The following is a 14,845-nucleotide window of genomic DNA, read 5'->3' on the forward strand; positions in this document are numbered from 1 at the left end:
GCCCAAATGATTTTGAACACATTTACTAAATTGCATGGTTTCACAACAGCAATTTTGTCATACCAGTAATTTAGTAGAATCCGGTGCATCTCCTTTCACCAACTTAGATCTAAAATCTCAAATTCATAAATATTTCTATTTTAAATATTTAATTTTACATGAATATTGGGTATTCTTTGCATTTTTGTCCTCCTGTTTCCAGGTTTTAGTTCGATAAGGAAACCATTTTTACATCACAATCTCATCTGACACTGACCAGACGCCCTGTTAGACTACAGTCTTTAAGAATCATTATTTTAAAACCTATTTCCTAAAGCAAAACTAAAAGAAGTTATCAGAAGTATTGTACACCAGGGGTCACCTGCAGAAGTTAAATAATGCCCTGGCTGTTAATTAAGAAATCTGATTAGTTTTTAAGTTAACATTCACCAGTTTGGCTTTACAATATTCTGACGCTGCCATGTGAACAGTTTGAAGTAGAACCCGAGAGCCCTTAATGCAAATTCAACTTCTTGTCAAGATACAGCTTTAAATAGGAATATTAGTTCAAAACTTTACAAATAATTAAAAAGAACGAGTGTAGCATCTCTCACACGTACACCCTGTGGACTGTATTTCTGGGTGCAGTGTTCCTTAGCGCTTGCTCACATCAGCCCTCTGACTCGGGATGCTGCTGCCATCTGGGTTTTCACAGGCTTTCTCCTCAGGCTGCTCCAGCTCCCGAAGTGTTTTCTCCAGGTCCGGTTTTCCAGCTGCAGATTTGGGTAAGGTCATCTGGAGTGCACACCACAGAGTCGTACGGGCTTTACGTGTCGCTACACTCATTTCTTTAATTGCCAAAGCCAGAGCAAACACATCTGCAAGGAGGAAATGGCAGTTTAATCTTTCTCAGACAGGACAGCAGCAAGCACTGTTTGGGTTTGATTCATGCTGGCACTGCTAAAGAGAGTAAAACTTTCAGGCCTTTTTTAGTGTCTGGTTTTGCCTGTCTCTCTGTAAGAGTTGAATCTGAGAAAGCACTGATTTTTGTGCCCTCATACAAGGAGGTCTACAGAATTTAGGTACTCGCTTTGTTGCCTACTCTTCAGTAGCACCTAAAGCCTCATGGTCAGCTCTGCCTTTGAAAGTGTTCCATGTACACGTGTACTAAAGGCACTGCCCACCCCTTCCTGCCTGAGCTCATTGTGAACCTTCACAGCAACCCCTCCATACCCACATAGTGGATCCTTTGCCCATCTTACCCAAGAAATTATTTAGGCATGTGAAGGAATAGCCCATTTACAGCATTTTACTGAAGCCTACAGATCATGTTCTGCAAACATGTGCCAACCCCCACCACTTTAAAGCAAAGATTAAGGTGGTGCAGTGGTCCATTTATTCAACAGCAATGGCTTCATGCATAGATAATGCTTTGATTTTAATTGCAGGCTCTGTGAAGAAACAAATTCAATGCCCTCTTCTAGGCACTGGAGGTTTCAGCCAGAGTTTGCATGGGCAGGGGCACACTCGCTCCCATCAGCTGGGTCACACTGGGTGGTGCTGTGCTGCACAGAAAGCACATGTGCCCTTGACCCCATGGTCAAACGCTTCCACGGAATTTGGAAGCAGTGGGAGACTTTAAGTCAAAGTCTGCTCATGCTCAGCAAGCACGACTGCAGTTTCCTTTTACTGCACAAACCTGGCACCTACCTTCAACTCATGTTCTTGGGGTCACAGTTCCAGGTGAAAGCATGGCCCTCCTGGGGGTTCGCCTCAGAAAAGGGCAGAATTTAGAGACCTACCCTTATTACCACACCATCCCTCTTCAGTAGCTCATCCTGCTCTCACTCCCTGGGCTGCCTTCTGCAAAACCCATTCTGAGACACACTCCTTTCATCTGCCAGTGACCACCCCATTCCTCTACAGTGAACACTGCTAAAGCAGCTGGAAGGAGTGGTATAGAAAACTAATTCAGGTGACTGTGAAGAATCACCATGAAAAGCCCCTTCTCCAACACAAGTGTCAGCCACCCAAAGCATTTTAGAAGGTAGTGTCTAGAAGGGTAACTCCAGAGAAATAAAGGACAGAATAAAGTGGAAAGATGTGATTATCAGGTCCTGTATTTTCAAAATTCCAATTTCCATACCAGGCTTTGTGGAATGAGGAATTGACCACAGGAATGGTGTCATCTGGATTGCCTAGAAAAAGCTAAGAAACAAGTGACCCTCACACAAATGTGCCTGTTAAAGCTGGGAGATGTGGTTGCCATTCAGGTCATTACAAGGGAAGAAGGAAAAATCCCACAGTAATAAAGAAGAGTTGTTTTAAAGTCTTTGGCTGAATACAGTGCCAGAGGGTTAGAGACATTAAAAGGGTCTTTTCTTCCCTCAGAAAATTACATGAAACATCTGTATCCTCCTGAAAGATCCTGAAAACTAAATCTGTTTACTAAACAAGTCAAATCATCTTCAACTGAGGTAAAGAGAAGTAAGAATGATGGTGAACAGGTGAAAAAAAACCCTGCTATATTGTACAAAAACATTCTGATGAGTATATTTTTGTGTATCCATTGAAAGTACAATTTGTATTTTATGCCTGCCTATGACATAACATGCTTGAAGAGGAAATGCATTTATAATGCAAGGCCAGCTTGGTCTCACTGCAAAGATTCAGGATGGAGCTACCAAGAAAGTTCTACACATACATAAAGACAGGGTGAGAGGGGTACAAACAGGTACATGAGGGACAGGGAGAAGAAAGTGGCAATAACTGAATATCATAATAGCTTTGAGCAACCTGGTCTATGGGAAGTGTCCCTGCTGTGGTAGGGGTTTGGAACTGGATGAGCTTTAGGTCCCTCCCAACCCAAACCATTCTGTGGTTCTATGATTCTATGCCCATCCCCAATCCCAAACTGCATTACAAAGAAAACCCCACTACCTTCTCATCTCTTGCTGATTTATTAGTTGAATAAATGCACTCCAAACTGATTTAACTCGATGATCACTACACCCCAGTTTTAGCATCCTCTCAAAACCATCATCTAAACCCCATCAAGCTGTAGACACTGAAAAATAAATCGCAAGTTTATCAAATAACCCTCATACTTAACTTTTTATACACTTGCAATATGTGTAGAACTTTTCAGCTACCTTATAAAAGTATGTAAGCATAGTTATACCTCTGTCATCCTGGCATCTGGGAGCTCCTTGCCTCTGTCGATTGGAAGCATTTACAATTTCATCTTTTCTACGTGACTGCACTACATGAATTACCTCCAGATGTTTATCAAGAGCAGTGGAAATGTTAGCATGAAGGGGAGAACTGCGAAGGCGCTCCATTTTTCCCAGTAAAGTCACAACCTAATGAACATTTTTACATGTTACAGGAGTTCAAACTATACTCATCTAGACTTACAAGAAAATTAGCTAGGATTAGAAAGATTAATGATAACCATTATTTTCTTTTGAAAACAGTTCATAAAGTTACAGCTGAAGTGGTTTTAAATTCTTACCTAGTTTCTTCTCCAGACCTGAAGCTGTAGAATACCTGGGTGTGCACAGCACAACAGCAAAGCTAAAATAGCCAAATATTAGCACATGCAGCTTACTAGTTAATAATAGATATATACAACTTTGAGGCAAACACATGACGGTGGTTTGTTGACAATGTGCACTCCTCTGACTGAAGACCACTGTGATCCCCCCTTCTCTCAGTACTGCTGCAGTTACCTGGGTGAAAACCAATCGCACAAAGGGCAGCCAGTGTTTGCCCAGATGATCTCTTTGTGCTGTTCCAGTCTTGGTTTGGATTTGCTAAAGCTGCTGTGGAACCTCATCTGTTGGCTGACTTTCAGAATGGATATCCAACACTGAAGGAGCTCTTTTAGAGAATATTGAGCACCAGCATTCAGAAATACTTCAGTTTTGTTTAATCAATTCAAAGTCTGCACTGGTTTATCTTAAAACAGTAACATTATTATGTATTTCCCATTGATAAGCCATTCCTAAATGATGATTCACAGACCACTGAGGAACCTGGTTGCTAGTCTGCAGAAAGAGATATAACTAAAAATTCCAAATTGTAATGTTCCTTGGGCAATGGTCATCCACAGGTTAAAAAAGAAGAAACACAGGGTCTGAGAGCACAGTGCAAAGCAAAGTTCATGATGTTTTCTTGCAGGAGAACAACAGTAGACTTCTCTAGAAAAATAACTGGCATGGAGGCTTGGAAACCTAAGAAAGGGTGGCTAGAAAGGTGTTTGAAGCAGGACAATTTGCCCAATGTGCCCCAAGTATCCTCAGAGCAGGCTGTTGGCCAAGACAGTTACTTTGGTAACAGCATCCACAACAGCAGAACAGAGCAACCACTCCTTGCTAAGTTCTTTAGAGTGCTCCAGCAGGAGCAAGCTCCCACTGCCAGCCCTGTCCTGATCAACCTGAGGTCTGGCAAAAGCCAGTGGGGTGGGGAAACACAGGCAGGAATAAAATGAACAAGTTACTGTGAACAACAACCAGTACAATCAAAAAGTGACATTTCACATTGGTAAAGAAACTGAGAGTTTATAAAAGGGCAGAGAGAACTTCACACAAACAGCTGAGGAATCAGTCACTTGGATAGGAAGCTAAAGCAGGTAAGATTGTTTAAAATCCCTAGATTTGTTCCTGAAGAAAAAGCCAGATTTTAAGGAGTGGCACAGTGGGATTGCATAAGCAAGTGAAGCAAAGTAAGATGAACCTGACATAATTTTCCAGCCTTGCTTACTAGCACATCCACAGCCACAAAAGGACTTAGGTTCTGAAGACCAGGCTTTCAGGTACCTCAACCTGATCCAGTGGCATCCACAACTGACAGTTAAATGCCTACATTCTTTATACTAAGCCTGGGAGAAGTGCCAGGCAATTAAAAGCAAAATCTACAGCAGTCAGCAAAGCTCAAATGCTTGCTTTCCCATCCTCTCAGGTCTTCCAGAAGTTTATCCTGCACTCCAAAGAGACCATTCCTTCCACTCACAACTCAGAGGAATTAACTGAACCTGCCCTCCTCTTAAAAAGCACAACTGATCCATCCCTTTTGGCTGCCATGGGGCTTGCCAAGTAATTCAGGTCCTTCATTGGGAAAAGCATCAAGCCACCAGTGATGCTGAGGCTGACTGCTGGAGGCTCTCAGCCACAGACCCTGCAGTCTGGAAGCAAGCATGCACCATGGGGTAAGGACTGACATTTCAGGCCCAACTCTGATGACTGTTTTCACAAAACTGTATTTGAAACAGGAACTACATAATGTACTCCCCAGCCCATACATACTCTCACTACTAGAAATAAGCTCTGATTTCCTCTCTCTGGTAAAACTCCTTTGCTAGTTGAGAATAAAAGAGCTTTGACAGGACAAGCTGAATGTCCAGACTCAGCATCCATCACTGTGTGAGACATTCTCCAATTACAATGGAGCTTGGATTTGCATCTCCCCAGACATGAGAGAGATGAGATACAATCTATAAAGATAAGATCCTGGTTTAAAGCTTGTTCTTTGACTATTAAGTGGTTGTAATAGCTACTGATGACATAGCGAAGGAAGCTACTGTCACCTCTCCATCAGCTAGGCTTTGCTCTGGAAGTGAAAGCAACCGCAAGTTGAAGTCTCAAATGAGAAAACCAAAGTAAGTGTGTGGCCACCAAGAGGGTTTAATTAGATGCTCCATACTATGAAGATTCAGCCAGCTCAGCTTCCACTTGAACCTCTAGCAGTTTCTCTTTGGCTGCCACTAACTGTTTTGCTGTTAGACTCCACGTTTGACTGCCTCTCTGTGCTTTTGAACATTCTTAAAACTACTTTTCACTTGCTACCCAGCAATGGTTTGAGGTTCTATGCCCTGAAGTTTGGTTCCTCAAATGGCCAGATACGATTAAGTCCTTTTTCAGATGCAGTTTTAAAGTACCAGGACAAGGACAGGCAAGAATTCTGAAAGCGGAAACTTTGTAACACTGCTCTTTTTGGGGTTAATGAAGCAGTAGTTTAAAGAGTGCACGCTAAGCCTATCAGTAAGCCTTTCACCGTACTCTCTACTCAGCTGTACGACCAAAGCCAAGCAATTGCACAGAAGAGATTTCAGCAGGCAGCAAGCAGGCAGGGCTCCCCCGTGTATTTCACCTCTGTGAGATTGGTAGGGAACATGGCCCCTACCAGTGTTGCTCGGGAGCAGCCAAGCTCAGCAGTACTGGTTCCTCCAAGAACTAGCATTCCTCAGCACAACAGCTGCTGCCTTGAATCCTACATCCCCTCACAGGGGCAGGCTCCAGGACTGCGCTTTCAGCCCACGTGTCTCCTCCTCCTGCAGCATGAGCATTCTGGCTCTGGCTTCTCAGCCTCAGAAGAGGCAGATCAGACCCTTGCTGTTTTGCTGGCAGCTCAGCTCCTGCTTGCTTCCTCCCTTCGGCCTCCCTTGCAGAATTATGTGCAGGCTGCTGCCTCACAGAGCAGCATGATACTGTGCACTGGCACTGTCATTTGGCCACAGAGCCGCAGACAGCTCCAAATACATTGGCCGTGTCTGCCCTACAGGTTATAGCTGTTCGGCTTGAGCAGCAAACTAGTAATGTAGAAATTCAGGCTGAAGTTGCATCAAATAACCATTCAGCATTAAAAAAAATAATACAAGACTCTCAAGCAAATATATATATCAAAGTATTATAAACATTAATTAAACTGCTTTTTCCATCACAAATACCTAGTGTAACACAGTGTCTACAAATCTAGGGTGACCATTTCTCTGCTGAGCTACTCAAAACAGAAGAGCTCAAAATGCACAGCGTAGAGCTGTGCAAGCAGTTTGGTTAGCTGACTGGATTGTGGCATCTCATGCATGCTCCTGTACTAGAAGCTGCAACCTCCTGGCATGTAGGGCTGTAAACGTGAGCTGCAGCCACTCTGCGGGTTCCCTGGCAACAGCAGCAGTGAACCTGGAGCTGCAGGTATTCTAGCAGGGACTGCTGAAATATTCCCTGCACAGCATTTAAGAAGAAAGCTATTTTGGGAAAAGCTGCTCTGATCATCTCACTTATCTTATGCTGTACTTTAAGTTCTGTCTGATCAGTTCAATAGGTGTTTTTAGTTTGAATCCTACAACTCACTCTGGCTCGTTCACGAAGCTGATCCACAATTAAGCGATCAACTCTTGATGGGTTTGATGTCAGTCTTGGAAGTGGAGTGTTGTTAGCACTGGAAACCTTTTTCCCTTGGAAATTCTTAGCAAGAGCTGATTCAGTCTGCAGGAAAACAAAAGAATAACTCCCTAAGAATGTAAGCTGTAATTGTGCTTTTTTACAGAACCAAGAAAAAAATATCAGATAGACAATTTCTTCCCTTAGGGGTTGGATTTTCTGTTCCTTTTTGGTAGCTAAGGAGGATTCAGGCATTTGGGATTTAACCATTTGGTAAGACAATCACCTGTTACAAGTGAACAACTGCTTTACTGAAAGCAGTTCAACTAAAGTAATGATGCCCCAAAAAGGTGTTTCAGAAGTGCTATGTCTTCTCACACTCTGTACAGCCTGTACTAAATAAAATGGAGGAAAGTCAGAATTACCAGGCAAGAAAAGATGGAGCATACAGATGTGGACCTCGCCCACAAAATTAAAAGCAAATTGGTTAAGTCAGCAATTAACCTAATTTTGGTATATTAGTCAAGCTACAGAAAGCTTGTTCCTTGTTAAATTGTTAAAATGAAATCATATTTTATTTAGCCATCAGAAAATGACTTTGAGTCCTGACTGCCAGATTTCAGATGCCAGTCTCTCTCACTCCATTGCTCTGTGGCTCTGGAATACCTGCAACAACACACAGCTAGCTGAATCGAGTTTAAAATTGCATTTCTTAGACTGTTTTGTGGTGGTCCACATAAAGCTGCTGCCTAATCATCCCCACCACGTCCCCCTGCCACATGTGGCAACTCTTTTGCACTTTCCCACCCAAGCCTAGACCCCAGGCTCTCCTCCTGAAGTCAGACTCTCCCTGACTCCTATATTTAACAGCCAGCCTTTGTCAGGAAACACTCTGGCAACTCCCCTCCTGTGTTACAGCCCCTCACAATGATGGGTTTTTTTGGTGGACCAGCACAACAGAGCCTCCTCAGAGCAATCCTCAGCCAAATGCCTAGCCCCACTATTTGCAGGTGCCTTTGCTCCCGCTTCTCTCATAGCTCCAGCTGGCATTGAAATTCAAACCGAGCTGAACTGGGGACATAAGTCAGCTTTTACATGCAACAAGGGTAACATGAAGCACTTCCCCTGATGACCAAGAAGGGCAATTGCTCTAAGTAGGGCTTCATATGCAGCTACATGAAACTTTAGTTCAAGTGTTTTAGTATTACCCTTTCTTCAGCTTCAGTTTCTGGGGGAGGGAAAAAGAGCCCCTTCAAACATATCTTAGGTTTAAAACTTCAGGGAAACAGGAGGTGAGAACTCCTCATATAAAGAACTAAAAGGCGAGGGTCTAAGAAATTCAATTAATTCTTGAAAGGATTAAAGTTTATTCCAATTCAAAATACAACTACTGGATTTGCTTTCAAAGTTTCCAGATGCACTGTACTTACTGTGTTACAAACAAGGTGTAACATGGCTTTGTTAGTCATACACACCCCAACTCTGAGACTGAAGAAGTCCCTGCATTCCTGCTTTAAGTACAACATTCTATACAATGTTAGTTATGCTCCCAAAACAGGCTACAGACCTTCAAAACTTTTGTTTTCAGTCCCAAATAGACAGGGAAACAAAGCCTTTAAACTCTGAAGTCCCATTAAACATTTAAACTCATAACAGTGAGAATTACCCGTGATCTCTAACTGGACTGAGCTGGATGAGATCAACATCAAACATGTGATATGGCATATTAATTCTTATTTCTTACCTTCTTTCTTTCTTTCTCCAAAGCTCTCCACTGCTCATAACATTCTTCCAGTCTAACATGAAGCTCGCTGGCAGGCCCACTACGGCTTTTAACTTGCTTCTGAAATCCAAATGCTGGCACAAACCCAGAGAAAGGACTCTCACCATACACCTTATCGTTAAAATAAGGGTAGAAACGTTTTAAATCATCACGGGAGAACAAGTCAGGAGACTCCATCAGAGGGACAATGGAATGGCCGAAGAGGCGACCTGATCTGAAGGGGAAGGCACCTGAGCCCAGCTGCTGATTCCGTCTGAAGTCACCCATCACGCAATTGCTGGAAAAGCTTGGAGCCTGCAGGCACATCAGGGGATTTATGGCCTTACTGTCTCCACTCCCCTGCCCGAGATGAAACTGTGCCTGAGACTCCATGAAATCCTGGTACACATTCTGCAACAGCCCATCTGCACGTTTCTGTCCTTCCAGATCGCAACACTCACTCCGTGGCTTCAACTGGAAACGGTGTTTGTTCATGTTTTCAATGATCCCAAACTGCTGAGCTGCATAATTGTCACAGAATCCATTTGGCTGCTTGAATTTCTTTTCACTTAAATACTCGATGAGATTCTCTTCTCCACTCCTAACCAGTGCCTCCATGCAAGCAGCAGACCGAGCTCGTTCTGCAGTGTTATAACCAAAATCAAGACTTGAAAGAAATGAAGGGTTATCTTGAAAGTACTTGTGAAATAAATTGCTATTTAAAGGGAAATTTGAAGATGGCAACTGTAAAAAATCATTAGACTGACCGGAACTTTTTGGAAAAGCAGGTAAATGATTATTCAGTTTCAGCAAAGGATTCTGAAATGGGGCAGAAGCAGCTGTTTTTGTTGGAATATTCATCCAAGGTGGCCTCACAATGGTCCCTGCTGAAGGGTTTGCTGCGTTTGGTAACAATGGAAGTGATTTACAGTATCCAGAATTCTGAAGATCAGACTTGGAAAACTGCTGCTTTTCCACACCATTTGCACAATCACTATTCCCTGGACAAGCTGTGAAAGATTTTAGTCCATATTCAAATTTTTGTCCCGAATCAGTGCAGAATGAAGCTTCATTTGCGAATTGTTTTTCTGGTAGAAGTCCTGCAGCCTTGGGAAATGTAAAGTTTTGCTGATCTAAAATGGTATCTTCTATTTTTTTCTGAGTTCCTGATTTAACTTGAAATAACTTAGTATAGGGTTCTGTGTCCAGAGGTGGTGCCTCAGTGGTTCCATTTACTAACTTTTTATTTTCTTGGAAGCTACAATTGTTGCTCTTGTTAGGCTTTGCTTTACTAGCATGAGAATATTCAGGGTACCTACTATAATCTGTGTTTTCATTATATCTGTGAAACTGTGGAAGGAACATTTCTGCCCGCTTTTGGTGCAACAGCGTGTCTGCTCCTTTGGGACATGCCTTCTCCCTTCCGTAAGGATAAGCATCAGCTCCTGAGTCTTTGATTACTTCTGAATACCCAGCTGGGGGCATAAAGGCGTTTTTTATGTATGGATAGTTCTGATATAAGGGTGTTGTCTTCATGTTCTCATTAGTCTGCATGTTGCAACAGTTGGCATGATCGCTCCTGGGAGGGTACAGACTCTGCTCCTCAGGGTCCAGGCCGGGAAACCCACGGTAACATTCCTCTGCCTTCTGCTGTGACACAAGGGTACCACTTTTCAAGTACTGTTTTTCAGCAGCAGATACAGATTCACTACTATAAAACCCCTGTTGTGAGGCAGCTCCAACAACTGGTCTTTTAGTTTCTGGCAATAAGTCATGGTGGTCCACGATTCCGGTTACGTTCATGGGCCATATTGACTTCAAGTTGGAAGGGCAACTCCTTGGAAAACAAGAAACATATTGTTAGTCTTATCTGTGGTGCTCCTCTCCCATTTCCAACTGCAGGAAAAGGCTTAAGAACTCAATTCTCCCCTAAATACTTTCTTGCAGTTGATTCAAAAATATCTTACTCCAGCTTCTATCCACTACTGTCATGTTCAGAGTTACTCTTAACTAGATGAGAAAAAGGATTCTGCCTTCCCTCTACCCATCCATATAACTTAGGAGCTATGTATGATGCCTTTGAGCTGCAAGTGATGTGTACACACTAAATTACAGCAAATCCTGTCAAGAGATTTATTATCTGTCTCCACCAAAATACTCCTGGTTAAGCAACAAGATAGTTGTACTTCCCAAACTACCACAACCTCTCAAAGCTGTGTCCTAGCAGCCCAGATAAAATGCTTCTCTGTATCATCTTATTGCTCCAGACTTGCCTGTGGCTTACACTGCCTTACACTGCTTCCTGCAGGTACATCAAGGATAAACACATTTCCTTTCCTTCCCCTAATTACCATCATTAACACAAGACAATCAGTCACTGTCCAGGAAAACTGTAAACAGCTTAAGGAAAAAATGCAATTGTGCCTGGAAGTCATTGCAGTCACTGCCAAACCTGGCAGTACTGGAAACAGAAATCCAACCTTAACTGTCTGAAGCAAAGGGATTTATAAAGCACTCGAGCAAGACTGACTCTGTTTTCCCTCACTCCAGTTACAGAACTCAGCACATGTACAGAAGTCATTTGAATTGTCTGGGAGGACAGAAAGGAGGAGTGGTGTCTGGCTTAAGAACTGGGTTTCTTGCCTCTTACACCTAGAACACTCAGATTCAAGCAAGAGAGTGAGCCCTCCAATTATCTCAGGGATGCTGGAGCTGAATTCTTCTGTGACAAGTAATTGTGACTATCTAATAGTTTCTTCTGGTGTTAGAATGCAGGCATAATAAACCTGACATTTAGGTATGTAAATATTGTTTATGTAGCACTAACATCAAGAAACATTCATTTTGCATGCATGGAATTCTTCTCTCCTGCCAGCTCAGGGAGGCATCAAAGAATAGGATTTTGTGTTTTGTGTATTCCTTCTGTGAATTGAAATGAATTAAGAAAGAAACCTAAAATCTGGATTCAATCTTGATCTAAAAAAATATTAAAATAAGTAGGCCAAGGCATATATTTCAGGAGATTTATTTGAATAAGCATTTCCACGATGCTTATGAAGGACTTACTTTAAAAATGTCAATTAAAAAGTTCCGTAAATACCAGAAAGCCAGAAGTTACCACGTAATTTGAGTACCTAGAGAAAAGCTTTCAAGTATCCCAAGAGAAATATTGGAAGATTATGAGCAAAGAAAGGAAACCTTGATGAGCATGAGGACTTGCCAACAGCAGATGCAAAGATGACTAAGAGAGCACAGACTGAGATCAGTGAGGGTAGCTTTTAGGGAGAAGAATGCCAACAGTGCTTGCGTGGCAACACACTCACCCCTCAGCACAATATGGCTGCGATTTCTCTTGCTCATCCAAGATGTTAGACACAAGGCCATATAAATCTGCTTCACTGCCATAATCATTCCTTTCAGGCTGAATCCTGAAAACAAATTGCATTAAAACCATGACTTCATTGAAAATATTCCATAAGTTAAAGTGAACCAAAAAAACCCAAAACAATCCAGCTACTCCATCAACACACACATTCTCACTCTGTCAAAGATGACTACCTGGACTTCACATTACTCTGAGCAGCAGCAGGCTGCTTAGTATCATCTCCATATGTAGACCACGGTACATATAAAAGGGAAGAGTCCACAGGCACGGAGTACTCTGACGTGGAAAGGGAAGAACTGTACGTCTGAGGTAGCTCTACATTTTCTTCATTCTGCATTTTATATACAATAAAAGTGTAGATTTTAATATTAAACACATCAAATTATCATTTCATCATTCTATGTGGAGTTCACCCTCAGAGTAACCACAGCACGAGGAGCAAGCTAGCCACATAATGCGACACAAGGCTGCAAGTAACTCCTGCTGGTGCCTGCTGACCAACACATATACACACAGGAGTGAGAATTCCTTGCCTGAAAAGCCTGCAGCAGTTTCTAGCAGATGACCACTGACAGGAATCAGGAGACTTCCCCTCCTCCCAGTCACTACAGAAAACCTATAGCCAATAACTTTTCTAGAGGAAAGATTTTCTGCCCAGTTACGTGAAAAGGAGCTTGTTTGGTTTAAATACAACATGCCTTCTCAGCTTTTAAGTGAAAAAAATCCTGGTGTTTCTACAGGGTTAAATGTTAAAGATATAAAATATACTACTTTGTGGAGCAACTGCATTAGAAATGGGTTTTGGACCATTTTGTTTACAAGCAACACAAACTCTTACACAGATATAAAAGGATTCATTTATAAGCAATGGAACCTGTGATTTGTAGCAACCATACTGCGAGGCAGAGCCTGTCATTACATTACTGAACACATCAGTCAGCCTCCCGCCAGCTTCGGCACTACTCCAGCAGCGACTGCCACCTCGGAACGCAATTTTAGGCTATAGAAAACAAGAAAAAGAAGTGGTAGGAGGACATAATTTTGCACAGACCTGAGAGCTGCAGATTTTATACCAACAGGAGCTTCTTTAACATTTTCCTTTACCTGTGGATTCTGCTCCATCTGAGTTTTCAAGGAACTATTCTACATATTGACACTGGAACATTTTCATATTTACCCTTAAAATACCCCAGCAAACCACGGAAATTCACCTGGGGTTTGGAGGCAAAAGGTGCAGGTTAGAAGGAAACCAGCCTCTGGTAACACCTGAGCTGTTCACACCATTCAGGTGCTGGGAGGCTCCTGAGCCAGCTCAGAGGAGCAGAATTACCATCCTTTCACCAGCAACAGCAGAGGAGCCATTCTGTGCATCACCAGACACCTCTTGTCCTTTCATTGCTGTGCTGATTCCACCCTGGATGCGCATTTTCAGACTTCAGGAGCTAGATTTTTGCTGTACCACACATACCAGGAGCTACAGTGGAAATCTGCCCTGTTCTGCAACCATGGGAGAACCAACTTCCACCTAAGAACCACCCCTCTCTCCATCACCAGTGGGAGCAAGGAATGAACACAGAACAGAAGCTAGGTGCCTTTTCTTCCCTCCTTCACAAGGTGAGGTGCATGAAGAAAATTTAAAGCTAAAATAAAACTGACTGGCCAACAAATCCTTTAGCTCCCAGATAAAAAAGTGATTTGTATAATACTTTAAATATTACCATAGCAGCTCACTGAAAATGCTTAATAAAGCCAGAAAAGGTTCAAGTTTCATAGGACTAGTGTTCCGAAAGTATTCTGAATAAGCACTTGGCCCTAAAAAAGATGCTCTTCCACAGCTGAGGATGAAAACACACTTTACACCTAATGTAGCTCTACAGCACTGATCTTCCTTCTCATCTACGCTGCAGTCACTCGGATGCACTCAGAGTTGTTTTCAGCCACGTTTTACACGTATGCGAACACTCAAAGTCAGAACTACGCTCACTGTGCCACATTTTCTCGTTGTTCAGTAAGGACACCTGGCACCCACACGATTTGTGATGTCAGGGTATGAGGGAACACACAGCACAGTGAGCTGGTCTGGATTCGTGACACCCCCAAACCCACCAAACCCTTCACACTCCTTTCCCCCCCAAGGAAGCCTTTCAGGCCACTGGGAATTACATTCCCGACACTTCCGAGCTATTTCACAGCACCCCTCACCACAGGCAGGCCCGGGCCGCCCCACAGAGGAGAGCACCGCGGCACCGAGCCCGGTCGCGGCGGCGGACACACGGCGGCGGCGCAGTGAGGGAAGCCTCCCTCAGCCCCGCTGGGTCACCCGCGCCCCGGCCCGGCTCTAACCGTGCCCGCTGGGTTTCTGACAGCAAGAGCCGCACAGCCCAGCCTCTCCCCGGCCCGCGGCCCATGTCTCGCCCCTCACCTCCATGGGCGACCCCCCGGGACAGCGGCTGCAGCGGCTACCGGCAGCTCGCGGCCATGGCGGGCCGCCTGAGGCGACGGGCGGCCGTTTGCCTCGCGCCCGGCCAACCGCCACCCCGCCCCGCGCTCTCCAATGGG

The 14,845-nt window shown here is 43.5% G+C and overlaps 1 protein-coding gene across 3 annotated transcripts; it reads right to left on the minus strand.

Annotated features, from left to right (window-relative positions):
- Window positions 1–618: 618 nt before the first annotated feature.
- On the minus strand, window positions 619–14,845 carry MEIOC (meiosis specific with coiled-coil domain). Of its 3 annotated transcripts, none has more exons than XM_057416619.1 (9): window positions 14,709–14,838; window positions 13,391–13,497; window positions 13,161–13,286; window positions 12,460–12,617; window positions 12,225–12,329; window positions 8,884–10,738; window positions 7,110–7,244; window positions 3,161–3,341; window positions 619–857 (listed from the first exon to the last, which is right to left on the minus strand). In XM_057416619.1, the coding sequence occupies exons 2-9, from the start codon at window positions 13,406–13,408 to the stop codon at window positions 634–636; spliced, it is 2,802 nt and encodes a 933-aa protein (XP_057272602.1). In that variant the 5' UTR covers window positions 13,409–13,497; window positions 14,709–14,838; the 3' UTR covers window positions 619–633. The 3 variants fall into 3 exon arrangements, with proteins under 3 accessions (XP_057272602.1, XP_057272603.1, XP_057272604.1); XM_057416620.1 differs by having other exon boundaries at window positions 13,391–13,464; window positions 14,709–14,814; XM_057416621.1 differs by lacking the exon at window positions 13,391–13,497 and having other exon boundaries at window positions 14,709–14,845.

This window comes from Pezoporus wallicus, unplaced genomic scaffold (assembly GCF_028554395.1).
Source record: "Pezoporus wallicus isolate ANWC-B61680 ecotype Strahan unplaced genomic scaffold, APGP_CSIRO_Pwel_v1 scaffold_7850, whole genome shotgun sequence".
NCBI lineage: Eukaryota > Metazoa > Chordata > Aves > Psittaciformes > Psittacidae > Pezoporus > Pezoporus wallicus.

Bases quoted from the DNA above. Each gene is read 5' to 3' on its own strand.
- MEIOC (XM_057416619.1), bottom strand. The intron at 12,618-13,160 runs GTTCCATTGCTT...TATAAAATGCAG, and splicing joins ATGGTTGCTACAAATCACAG to AATGAAGAAAATGTAGAGCT. The intron at 10,739-12,224 runs GTGAGTGTGTTG...TTGTTTTCCAAG, and splicing joins CAGCCATATTGTGCTGAGGG to GAGTTGCCCTTCCAACTTGA.